The sequence below is a fragment of the Monopterus albus genome, unplaced genomic scaffold, assembly GCF_001952655.1.
Source record: "Monopterus albus unplaced genomic scaffold, M_albus_1.0 scaffold71.1, whole genome shotgun sequence".
Taxonomy (NCBI): Eukaryota; Metazoa; Chordata; class Actinopteri; order Synbranchiformes; family Synbranchidae; genus Monopterus; species Monopterus albus.
The window spans coordinates 394,129-407,940 of NW_018127951.1; the positions used below are offsets into that span (position 1 = coordinate 394,129).

The following is a 13,812-nucleotide window of genomic DNA, read 5'->3' on the forward strand; positions in this document are numbered from 1 at the left end:
CCTGGCTTCTTTAATAAACATTATAAAATGTGGAAAACTTTTTGTACCTTTTTTTTTTTTTTTAACAAAAGTGATAAAAACTGACCATTTGTCCGGTTTGTCATTAAAAACCAAGCAGTAAATATCATTTTGTCATTCTATTCAAATGATTCAAGCCTAAGCAGGCCAAATATCATTCCTGCCAACTGTTGCCAAACTTGGTCAGGTAATATTATGGGTGTAAAACAAAAAAACTGGCATTTTTATCATTAATATACAACCTCCCCTCATTGTGTGTTTAAAAATTCACTTTGACAACAAAAATTTAGTCTCTTTAGGCACTGAAAGTTTGTGTATCGTTGTTGTTGTTGCTGTTGCTGCTGCTGCTGCAGAAATTGCTTTTAATGCACATTAATCAGTTCAGAGAAGCGAGATTTCCATGACTGCACAACTCCCCATTGTCACTTACATGACTCTGTCAGGGACTCTCTGTCATTGCGCCACAAGGCTCCTTTAACCGCAGCAGGTCATAACGGTGACATTTTCAACTTTTCCAGAGGCTTCTCTGAAAGCCCCTGTGCTGGAGGCACTGTCATTACACTTCAGACTGAACTGCTGTGAAGACTGTGTGACAAAGGACTACTGAAGGTTTCCTCTCTGCGCATGCATGGGGTTCAGTATAAAAGTGTAGGTCACACAGCACTGGGTGTCCTGCTCAAGATCTTTGCTGTAGGAGTCACATAAATCCAGGGGCATCAGACTTGCTTTTCTTTCACCATGTTTCTTCCATAAAGGTCACTTCACACTTGAATGTGACTATAATCAGTGGGATGTGGAAAGAGAAAATAAAATGGCTTTTTCTTATCTGCAGCTGTAATGCTCAGTGAATGAACGTGTCCTCCAGCTTGTCCCTGCTTCCTGGAAAATGAAGTGTTTTAATGTCCACCAGCAACAGTGTTGTCAGGACACAGCAAAGTTGTGCAGAGGTTGGAAAACACAATTAGGCTACCGACCCATCTCCCTTGGGAGAAGTGACACGGCTAAGTGGCAGATGATAGTTCCAGATGGATATGTTTGTTTAGGCCTGGTTAGCATTTCATTCTTTCTCTGCTCCCTAGAGGGAGATGAGTGGAGAAATAAATAGAGCTATTGTCTGTGAGACATGTAATCTGTAAAAGAGAAAACAGAACATCTGTTTTATGCTGTTGCACATGATTACAATTGCCTAATTCATGATTGGAATTAGACAATTGTACTTGGAGGCCTCGTGAGTTAGCTGGAGAGTTTGTATAGTTGTGGTTATGAATGTTGAGGTCTGGGGACATGATGACGATTGTTATTATAAAAGTGTGCTGCAGCTTATTGCCTTCGGAACATATTCACTTGAATATAGTCTTTTTAAAACATCTTTTGATTTAAGGTTGTGGTGGCATCATAAAGTTTAAATACTGTGAGTTTGACACTCGCACTGTAGTTCCTGAATTTTATGGTGTGTGTTTCTTGGATCTGTGGGCTTTAGTTTAGCCAGCAATGCAAGACTTCTCAATATCATGGCTCATTACCTTGTAGTACAGCTGCTGATAAGCTCAACCCTTCTAAAAAAAGAGCTAGTGGTTATAGTTCTTGTATCAATAGCTGCATTTTTTAAACATTTTTCACAAAGCACTGTGCAGAGACATAAGTCAAATTAAATTAAATAACAGTAAAGAGATGAATGAATAAATATGTGCAGTAAGTGTAATGGATGCAATAAAAGTAGTACAGTAAGAGGAGGTTAATTTGTAGTAGCAGTAGTAGCGGTAGTAGTAGTAGTAGTAGTCATTGTTGCAGTATTTAGAACCGAGTTATGATTCACACGCCGTTTCAGTGTGTCCTCCTTTAGATGTGGGCGTTTATACAGCCAACATATGGAATAAGGTTCCTTCTGCTCCAATGCAAAATGTTTTACTAAAACATGTGTGATTTATGACTCTCTTCCTGTATACCTTTTTATATTTAGCTTATGTCTTGCCAACATTTATTTTCTCCTTAACGACCCAGTAAATAAAAGATACAACGCTGAAGTTTTAATTAGCCTCCATAATAAATCTTGATGGAGTCTGATTAACATTTGAGGTGTGGCTGGTGTGAGTGTTTATTAGCTCACTGTCAGTTGGAGAGAGAGCAAATGGTATTGATGGTAAATGTGATTTAAGGGATTTGTGCACTGATTTCTGTGATTATCTATGCAGTAGGCCTGCCAGGAAGCCCAGTGAGTGTTGGCCTTCCTCCTCTCTCTGGATTTACATTCTTAATCTCAATATTGCTGAGTGCTACAAATGCACTCTGAAAATTGAAATCAAGAATAGGAGTGGTGTAAAGTGGAGTTTTACAGAGGAGCTGACAGCAGTAAATGTATATCTCTGTTCTCCTGAATGCATGGATGTAAAAATGTGGAGGCTGTATTTTCATCATTCTAATCACCAGCTGGTCTCTTGACAACACTGGAGCTGCTTTCTGTCTGCTTATACAACCCAGGAGAAAAAATGTATTTCCAATGTAATGCTCACTGTTAAGAACCATAGACGGACCTTGTATCCACATAGATACTGTATGTTTGTCCAGTGCACTTCCCTTCACCTCGGTCTGTTACTGAGGTCATGACAGACCGAGACATCTTGAATTATCACTCCTTGTCTTTCCAAAGTCCAGTTAAGTCACAGACCTCCCCTCCCCCATTATCTAATGTCACTTCTGATGATACTTTTTATTCTGCATTTCCCTCATACTAAACACCAAGATGATTTATATACAGTATATTAGCTTTTTCTGTGCTGTGTGCCATTCATTTTAAGTTGTTGTCAGCAAAGCCTTTATTGTATTGAAGCTTGGACACTGGTCCTGAAATTGCGGAAGAGTTGTGACTTGTACACAAGTTGGTACTTGTTGGTACTCAATCCTGCAGAAGCACACACCGTTTGTTTATTGTATGTGAAAGGAAAATGGTCTCTCTCTTTTTTCAAAATCTCCTCCTCTCACCTCTTTGTTCCTGCAGTTCGACATGCAAAGGATCACCCTGGAGGAGCTGAAACACATCCTGTTCTATGCTTTCCGTGACCACCTGACCATGAAGGACATTGAGAACATCATCATCAATGAGGAAGAGAGCCTGAAGGAAAATGCTGGGAACTGTCAGACAGAATTTGAGGGAGGTGAGCAAATGTTCCTAAGCTAACTTCACACACAGGCACTTAGGCAACTGTGTTTTTGTGTGCTGTGTGATGAGCAAGAAGGCTGTCAGAAAGAATTATAGCTTTCTCATCAAACTTTACAACCACCAGAATCACAGCACATCTGCTGAATTATTGATTTGGGTTGTTTGTTGGAAATGAACATCAGCTGGTCACCTGTTCAGAAGTGGCACAGATGAAGTATGCCTGATCTCACTGTGCAAAACTAGCCAAGATTAATGGACATCAGGGTATTATAGGACTTTTTCACTCTCTAAATACATTGGCTGGCAGCTTTATTAAGGTACAAATGTATGCAACTCAATACAAGACCTCCACCTTAACATCTGTGTTTATGCAGCGTTCACATTAAGGTTTAGCTACAGTAGGAAAACATGAATGTCAGTCTGTATTATGTGGCATTACTGTTTACTTGTGTACCTTGATTGATGCCATGTGTGCTCTGAAGAAAGCCATAAAATTGAACTTTCTCGCTGGTATCCATCTTGTCCTGACACCTTACACATGAGGTTGGAGCGTAGGAAATGCTGAGTCACAATGTTACTATTTCCCACATATCGTGAAGGCAGCATGGTCGAACAGGACTCTAGTCTGTTTTGTTATGCAGTGAGATTGCCCTCACCTGCCATTAATAACACATTGTGTGAAATTCCTATGCTTTGAGATCTGTGTTTGTACTCCAGGTTGTGTTTCTCTTCAAAATTATGATGCTCATTGGCCAATATCCATTAATGTCCCATTTTACTAGCCACCCCCTGCCTGTGAACGTGTCCCATCCTAGAGGGAGTTTACTGGCCTGGCACTGGCGTTGGTGACATGACTGCACCAGCACCTTATTAGGGTCTTAAAATTGTGTGGAGTGACGACAACAAGGTGTTTCTTCTGGGTTCATGGTGAAACAGACCACTGCAGTCACATATGTTGGCACTAAGGACAATCAGTACCAGATGCCACAAAGGGACACCAAAATGAGCTCAGCCACAGAGAAATCATGACATTGTGTTGTGTTGTGTGATCCATGTGAGTGCAATTCATCATGCTACTGTTACTTATTGCGTCAGCTTTCTGATAGATGAGGTAGCACAAGAGGTACCTGATTTCCCTCTGGCTTCCCTCTTCTGGAATCAATCTGGTGTGGAGCTGAAACACAACAGAGCAAAGAGTGTCACCAATCCATAGATGTTTTCCAGGCACTGGTTCATTTCTGAACAGCTCGCACCAGTGGCGGAAAGTGCAGGGAAACCTGCTGGTGTAGCAGCTGTGCAGAAAGTGCTTGGCAGATAGATGCATGGAAATCAACTTTGCTATAAAAATGTATAGACGTAAGGGCCACTATTTTACTGTTCTTATTGTGCACGTTTGTTATGTGAACTTGCATCATGTAGTCATAACTGTTGACTTTATCATATATGTAAAACTATTGCTCTTCTAAGCACAACCAAATCTTTTGGAGCACCAGATGCATGTAACATTTAACATTTCTAGTGTCAGTTAAAGAATAATCTGATCCTGCATTGAATGAAACTCGTTAGTGTTTTTGACTTGCAAAAAATAAACAAAATATGCCTTTACTCAACAGATCCTCTAAGATTTTACTATGATTTTTTTTATATCCCAGTAAAGGGTGGATACCTGAAATGAATCCGATGAGACCCATCGATACTCGAGGATTTGGGTCGGGTTCAGAGAAAAACTTAAAAATCATGTTCGGGTTCAGTCCCTGTTGGTCAAACTTTAGGCTAAATGGGCAGAATGACCCTTGTAAATATTTGGAATTATGAAATGGACATGAATCACTATAAAAAAAAACACTGCACAGGCTCAACTGTGTCAGGCTTGGGGGATTCAGACATGAAATACATGTTTCTCAGGTTTGTGTCTAGTTTGGACAGCGCGCTCTCGGGCTCGGGTCAAGTTCAGACAGAAATATGTGGCTAGATCTATAATATATTCTCTACCCTAATACCCAGACCTCAGCTGTCGACCTCGTGTCACTTACAGAGACGGATAAACATGGGATCCCTGTTAGCTGCCTCAATACATTTCTTGAACACTGTAGGTTTGTGTGTTTGAATCATTTGTCATATCATTAAGATTAGTTGCTCTAAGCCTGTACAATTTAAAAATGTGTGGTCTTAACAAGCAGACTTTTTTGCACTCAACTGCAACTCATCGACTGCTTACATTACAAAAATCTTCTTTATTACGTTTGGAGAAAATCCCAAACTGGCTCTTCATCTTCAGCTATTCTTGTGCACTTTACAAGCAGCCAGGCATGCCCTTCCTTTATTCTGATACTGCCATGTTTTTCAAATCTTACCATTTCCCATCACTGAGCATCCAATTGATGCTGAATTTGAATTTGCACCTGCCAAAAAAAATCAGCAGTGTGAAAAGCAGAGTAGGCTTCATTTCCCTCATGACCACAGTGGTAAAGCAAAGAAAATCCTTTGTGGGTATTTGGCAGTGGTGTAGTTACTTAAATGGCTGAGGTGTTTAATGAGGCTGACATCGGGTTCAGGCAACTAGAGTGACAACTAATGTCCAGACCACAACTCTCCTCCCATTTCTAAGTGCTGCCAGCAGCTGAACACGTGCTCTTGCAGGATAAATCCGAGAGAGCGTCTCCCTGCTCCTGAATTTCCACTGCTTTTGTGCAAATGAGACTGTGCCTCTATGAGGCAGCTTCAAGGTGTGAATCTGTGTGAGCCAGTTGTCCCTGAAAGAGATTTGTCCTTGGTGAGACTACCCTGGTTAAAGTCGAGTTAAAGGGGAGGCAGATTACTTAGTATGGCTTGTTTACAAACAGAAACCAGGCTTAACATTCATCCGGTGTAAAGTTACATATCCATGGTAATTGGCTAAAAGCTCATTCATGCATCTGGCTAAAAACAATGTCTTGCTTTATTATGTGAGAGTCCAGATTGGTATTTTTCAGCTGGAGATTTCCAACTGATGACACTACCTCAACACCTTAGCCATGATTGATGTAACAATTTCTGCACTACTCTCCACATGGCTTTTTTTTTTTTTTTCGTGGAACAGCATTTTTGATGACGTCAGTGCTTCTTGAGTTAAAAATATAGCTAGTTGGAGAGTGAGCCTTTTGGCTGTGGGTCATTGGCCCAGCCCCCCTAATTACCGCAGCCTGGTAAAATCATCTCAGCTACTCACAGTCCACCGACCCACTGCAGGGAGGAAGAGCTGTTGAGTTACTCGTTGGTGCCAGAGGTTGATTGAGCCAGAAAATAATCTGTTAGAGGAACTGCTGTTGTGTGAACGTGTGTCAGCTTAGATTTGTAGATGATGGTCTCAACTTCGGCATGCTGTCATTTAGATGCACTACACTATCTTTCATCTTTAAGGGGGAGTATGGAGACAAAATATATAGTCTTGAGGTGGATTTTTGTATGGCGTATGCAAGTGATGTTCAGGAAGCACTTTTTCTAATATGTAGTCTGCTCTCAATATACTGTACTTAAGATGGGTGGACAAGACACTCCCCAAAATGATTTCCACAAAAACTGAGCATTACAACGATCATGGTTAGATTGCATCAGCTTTAGCTACAGTAGATGTACCTAATAAACTGGCAGCTACGTGTATATCTTTATGTAACCTATGTAAATGGGTGTTTTTCGAAATCTGACAAACATGTCTTGGTTGTGTCATGTAAAAACTGCTAATTCTGCCTGGTAGTACTGATGTGAGATCACACCTCAAGTTTGTCTTTTATCTGATCACCGTGTAAAATCTGGTGTGTTTGTGTGAAACATGGACCAGGATTTGTGAATAAGAGTCACCTTGACCTATTAGCTTTATGGCGTGTTTACTGGGAAGACAGTTGGCAGATTGTTGTTTTGTTACTTGCATTTTTAGGCATCTTAGTGCAGTTTGTTATTTACGTTTGAACGGCATTATTGTCCCCTGGAGGGAGAGCAGTTGACAAACTAAAGGAGTAAACACTCCAAAGTGTAAATAAACCATTCGAAATGTGCTTTGTGTCATTGCACGTCCTGTTGGTCTTCATTATATTCTTTCTCTTAGCACTGAAAAAGATAAATTCAAAGATATGACTGAAACAAAAGTGGCACTTTAGTAACTTTTCTTCTGTTCGTCTTCCTCTCACTTCTTTCAGTTCACCCCTCCAAGAAGAACCGTCAGACGTGTGTGAGGAAGAGCCTCATCTGCGCCTTTGCCATGGCATTCATCATCAGCGTCATGCTCATTGCAGCCAATCAGATGCTGAGAAACGGCATGGAATAGCTGTGCCCACTGTGAGCGGGCCAGCCTGCATGTGCATGCCTCAGGGTGAGGTCATATTTTTGTTGCTACGACAAAAACTACAAGGAATAACACTTCAAAATAATCAGTGACATAATCCATTTTTTACTTTTTTTTTTTTTTGAACAAGGGGGCAGCTCTTTGCCCTGACATCCAATGAAACCATGAAGCCAGCATGAGGAGTCATGTAGGACTCCTCCCTCTTTATTCTGACAGGGACACTCAAGGGCTGACATTACATATAATACTCTGTCCACTCTGTTTCCCAAATGCAATAAAAAAAGAGTGCAGGAGTTCAGAGCTGTTCCCTTTTCCAGTAGATGAGATGTGCTGTGTGTCTGTAGACCTATCACCTGTCGAGCTACCAGGGCTGTGAAAGGGACTGAGAGGAAGGGATCCCAGCTGTTCTAGTTCCTGGATGGATGATGGCAGAGCTGTTCGTGTCAGGCCACAGCTCCTGGAGCTCTCGTGGTGCTACGATACTTCAACTCTTCAGCTTTCTCTTTTCAGCTACTGCATCTGTGGGCTGGTATGAGGTGCTAGCATCAGTTCATCAACTGTACAAACCAAGCAGCCAGGAGAGTAAAATGGTAAATGCTAATTCCAGACCTATGTCTTGGCCTTGTGATATTCATGAAAAAAATCCATCACCTCAAAGTTTGGTTTTGGATCTTCTCTCTCAGCTAATGTTCAGACTGCAAAGAAGACATTCCTGTGTCCTGTTACAGAATCTGCTTTACTCAGATTTAGTTGGGAATGTGTTGCTACATCATGGACAGTCATCTGTGGGAAGAAAAAGAATACACCAAACTGACTTGAGATGAAAGATACAGTACGTCTGCACCAATGGAGGTTTACTTAACAGTGTTCGAGTGTTTCAGGGTGGATTTGTCTGTCCTTTGAGTCACCATGATTTGATTTAATGTGTTATTCCAGTGCTGTGAAAAGTTTTGATCCTTTTGCACAAATTGTTGCTCTCAAAAACAGTTGTGATGTGTGCATCATGTGCTTCCGTCTACATTAAAATTATTTTAAATTAATGTATTTATGTAATAATTTTGGGCAAAGCCAGTAGCTGGAACCTGAACATAGAATCTGAGCAACACAGGATATAAACCATTTACCACTTATGTGTTGGCAATGTGCTTGCCACTCATATTTTCTCTTCATTTTGAAGCTTTTGCTGTTGTGTGATAGAAATCAGTGTATAGACTGCAGGTAAAGAAAATGTTTTTTAATTTATTTTGAAGCAAATTCTGTAAAACACCTTGAGGGTTTGCAAGCTTTCTCACAGCACTGAAGAATTGCAAGTCCTGTCCTGACTCACTGTATTTCCTCTGAGGTGTGCTGTGAATTCCTGCACTGACTCTTCATCTCAACATGTAAACCCAGCTGAGGGCCAGAAACATCCTTATTATCAAGTGCATGCGATCAAGTCAGTGTCTTCTGTAAATACTGTGACCCGCGTTTAAGTGTCTCACGTGTCTGAAGTTGTACAGTATCTGTCTGTGCATGACTGATGGTGCTTTCTGCTCACTGGGGTTCAGAGGTGCATGGAGGGACATGGTAGGCCGAGGGGACTGCTTCGTCTCAACCACATCAGGAGCTGGCAGCGACGGCCCTTTTTGCTTCCTCTGGCCAAAGCCATATAACTCTGCAGAGGTGAACTAGATAAGACACTATAAATGCTTTTCCCTGTTCTCACATGGAAACACAAGATCAAACGGGCATTTTTTGGCAGATGTATGTCTATAATGTACAATTTGGTTTGCTTGTTTTTGCACTGTACCTGTCATCCATTACAAAGAAATGACAAGGAAGGCTGTAGGTTTGTGCAACAGTGCCACCTAGAGGTGGGGTGAGCTCGGTGTCCATGCTGTTGTTACACCAGTATTTATGTATTTCTCATTCTCTAAGCACTGTGTGATGGTGACGGCGGGAAGGACTCTGGCAGCATTATATTCACATGTCCAGGAATGTACTACTTAATGTTAAAATATGAGGATTTTTATGTAGGCTATAATGTATAATAATCTACCACCACTGTGGGTAGACCAACACTTGTATGTGAACACATATTTAGACTATTTATAGGAATAGATTTCTTGCCTATGGCAGAAAAAAATCCTTTTAAACCTGTAAAAGGTTTCATTCACAGATTTATCGATATTACGTTTGGAGACTGAATAAAGAGCCGTCTTCAAAACCTTCTACAGTCATGGCCAAATATATTGGCTTCACCAATAAAATTGTTGCATTCACAAATTCTTTGGCATATGTATTTTTTTTGTTTGCAGTGGAACAATAAGAAAAGGCAGAGGGGAAAAAAGTCAAATGTGATGCATTCCACACAGAACTGGACAAAATCATCAGTCATGTAGACCTGAGAATACCAAAGAGTTTGTGATTGACATTTTATGGGAGGTGTGGTACGTTGTCTGGCAGAAATGCAGAGGTGCCAATATTTTGGGGCATAACTGTAGGTCATAGATTTTTTTTTTATCTAAAAAAGTTAACTGATTAAATGTGTTTTTGTTTATTTTAATTTGTGGATCTTGAAGAATTGGTGGAAATTTCCCACCAAATTCACAGCTAGTCACTACTGTCATGTAGTGGTTACCTGGAAAATATTTAATTCTATATTTGGTCTTTGAGAAGAACTCAGTCTTTTAGTTTTTTTAGGATTTGAGTTGGTGGCTGTGGTTACAGTTTTACTGTAATCACAGCATCCCCATCCCTGCAGAGCAGTTGCATGTATTTATTGCTGAAGTAATTTTTTGTGGGGGTGCACATAGCCACTCTTCAGTAGCATGGTGGTCAGAGTCCACATTTTTGTTAAGTAACTTTGTACATAGCTAACAAAACAGCATATCTATAAGACAAGCACATACAGTACTATACATACTTTGCATGTGCAATATTTAAACATATTAACTAGAAAAAGACTTTCAGTTGTATCATTATTTAGAGGTATAATAATTCTGAAACTGTAAATACATAAATCTGTACAAACATCGAAGGATTAAGCATTGGTGCAATAAAAGTTTTTTAATTATGCTTTTGTTTCATTTTAGACTGGACTTATTCTTGTTATCCTGGATCATCTGTTCATTATTAGTACACAGGAATCATTTTATGGACAAATGCATGAAGGCAGGTCACAAACAGGTGGCAAATATCAGAAGGTCTAAATGTACAGAAAATAAGTGACAGGTAAAGCATGACAATGGGGCTTAATGAGGGACAGGTGTGCAGGGAGGAGCTGATGGGCTGAGCCCGGAGCACACTGCAGAGATGAAGGTAAGACATGGACCTCCAATTATCAAAATGCTCAAATTTTCCTGCAAAGAACATTTTCTCCTTTTAGCTTTTTAAAAAAATTTTTTATAATTCCATTCCTGTTTTATGTGATTAGTCGTATGAAAGCTGTGCTACACTTTGCTTTAAGTGGATGGAGTCATGAATCCTTGATAATCCAGTCTTCCTCAGTGATGAAGAGCTTTTTTTTTACTCCCAATGCTCTATTCTAAAGTGTAATTCTTACAAATTCAAAAAGTACAGGCCTTGGTGTGGAAATGCACATAGTACAAGCGGGGTCTAGAGGGCGAGATGATCCTGGGCTGACGAGAGGTAGGGGGAGACAAAACAGGTGTCATAACAGTGGTCAGAGACCGATGAGGGAAGATACTGTATGTAGCTGTAGAACAAAGAGATCAAAGAAATCCTATCTGTATGTATTATGATCATACTAAGACCACAAGAGGGTAGCATTAGGCCCTGAGGTGGTGAAGCTGAGGGCTGTAGTATCTAGTCACTGACTTTGTCCCTGATCACCCGTTTATCCTTTTCAAAGACGGACATCTTATTTTGAAACAAAATTTAACACTTGTATTGAAATGCGGTGTTTTTTTGCAATAGGTTAGATCAAAGTGTCATGTTCATGCTCTATCAGTTTTTATAATATCTGTTTGGAATTTACACAGATTTTGCAGCTTTTCATGCAGAGATGCAAGCACAGAGGCGGCCAGGGGGACGGGTCTGCGCCAGGACACTTGACCTGCTGTCAGGTAACCAAACGGGGCCATATGGCACTGAGTGTTCCTGTCTGTTTTCTAAACCCAGACAGCTTCTGTTATCTGCTCACAGGGACATACAAAACATTGCTGGTTAGGACAGTACTGTCAATATGAAAACTGATAATGTGGTTTTAAAGGATTTGTGACAAGTAACCAAGTTAAGATTTCACTTTTGAAATAATGTTAAGTATAAGTTATACTATGTTAATTAAATAGAACTGAATTAAATAGAATTTATTTCTGTCTAAAACAATGCTTTATTTTTAATGTTAAAACTATTCAGAGTAGAAAGGATTCACCTTGTACTTGAGAAACAAAACAAGGAGCCTGTTTTTAGATCAGAGTGTCCTTGGTGATATTTACACTAAGTGCTGACTGGCATTTAGCAGGATTTTTGCCAACATATATTAATCCTATTTCATGCCAGGTGGAAATCAGCAAGCCTACTGAGCCCAATCAGCATTCAGTGTTGTGTTAGCATGCAGACTCTATCCTCCAGAGCTGCGTCATGCTGTCCAGCTCTTCACTAGAAACAGGTCCTTGTGCTCCCAGCAGGCTCCTCCTTTTTCATTTACATCTTAAGATGATGCTTCATCCAGAGGAGTGAGAGTAAGCAGTAGCAATTCAGGGTCTGGTTCAAGAACACTTTATACAGGATTCAAGGCTGCTACAGGATTGAATCTGTACCTTTCCATTTATAAGACAGTATCTATAATACTGGGCTTCTGGCTGCCTCAGATGACAGTGTAATATTTAGGTTTCCCATTTTTATAAAGATTGTGACTTAATGATTTGTAAGCCAAGCTGGTGAGCTGTGGCTGGAATCTCTTTTGTCTGTTCATGGAGATAACTGAAAGTATGAGGGAAGCAGTTAACAGGGAGTGGCCACGCTCTTACTTTGCAGAGTCTCAAGCTTATTTGAAGTCCAGAAAAAAAGAAATGTTCACATTTAGGTTCATCAGCAAATTTATAAATACTGTAATAATATGCATCTATTGAAACTAAAATGTCTTAACACCAAGTGCAACTTAAAGTGCAAAAGAAAAATCTAAAGAAAACAAATTACACAATTTTTTTTTTAAACTGACTAAACAAAATACTGTAATCAGGATTTGAAAAAAACATACATCTATTCTGAGAAACAGTAACCATGCAAAAACCTGGAAACCAGTTATTTATTGGAAGACAATCTTGCAAATCTGGCTGATAGCACTGAATTAACTGAACCTTTGACATATACATCCCAGTTCATTGACAGTACTGGCCTTCCAGCTTCTGACTGGCTGAACACACCTGAGCCAGGTAATCAGCAGCAGGTCAGGCAGGGATAGTTGGGAAAACAAGCAGGACAGCGGCCCTCGAGGACCGGAACTGGCCACCCCTGCTTTAATGGAAGAAACCTTATGGCACTCAGTAGGTAGCAGAATAAACTGACTCAGCTCAACTAAAATTCATCCCCGTGTGCATGCATTACTTAAAAACATACTACAAGAAGTACTGCATTTGGTGCTACAGAATGCTTTCCATAAAAATGGCAAAAGAATAGACAGGTGACAAATGAAAGGACAAACCAACAGTCTCAGTGAGGTGCTGGGGCACCATGTGCCACCAGAGCAGCTCCACTTGGCACTGACCAAGTCTCTGAACTGTCCTGTAGGGATGAACACTGTTCTTACAACAGATATTCCCTCGTGGTGTTTTGGTGATGGTGGTGGAGACGCTGTCTAACACATTTCTCCAACATCTCCCATAGCTGTTCAACTGGGTTGAGATCCGGTGACGGCGAAGGCCACAGTATATGATTAACATCATGTTCATATACTGACCCCTCATGACCTGTGGATGGGGCCCACGATCATCCTGGAAGACTGCTCATATATTCAGGTTTTCCTTTCATTTGCCACCGTCTGCACAAGTCCATGATTTAGCCCAGTAGCCCTCAACAACATTAGTTTTGAGATTTACAATAACTACAAAAAAGCACCAATATACAGTCAACTTTATTGTTAATGCCTATTTCTTCATTATATTTAGTGTCTAGAATTCTGTAAGAAGATCATTAATTCCTCTTCAGTTATCTTAAGCTCAAAAGATGAGAACCACTGATGAAGCTTATTAACACCACCGCTCATCAGTGCATATTGCTGAAAATATAATTCCAGGTATTTTATCCTTTTACACCTCTTAAGATGAAATAATGCAAACACTGAGGATGAAAACAATCCTTATTTTTTTTACCCAAC

The 13,812-nt window shown here is 40.2% G+C and overlaps 1 protein-coding gene across 5 annotated transcripts in view; it reads left to right on the forward strand.

Moving 5' to 3' along the window:
- The window catches only part of caln1 (calneuron 1), a 50,918-nt gene extending 37,107 nt beyond the window's left edge, over positions 1–13,811 (forward strand). For 2 of the 5 annotated variants that reach the window (XM_020605588.1, XM_020605585.1), the window contains exons 5-6: positions 3,014–3,170; positions 7,348–13,811. In XM_020605588.1, coding sequence (XP_020461244.1) covers positions 3,014–3,170; positions 7,348–7,475 — 285 coding nt within the window. In that variant the 3' untranslated portion in view covers positions 7,476–13,811. The remainder of the gene's footprint in view (positions 1–3,013; positions 3,171–7,347) is intronic. The other 3 variants (XR_002275370.1, XM_020605587.1, XM_020605586.1) reach the window with 3 other exon arrangements.
- Position 13,812: the final 1 nt, after the last annotated feature.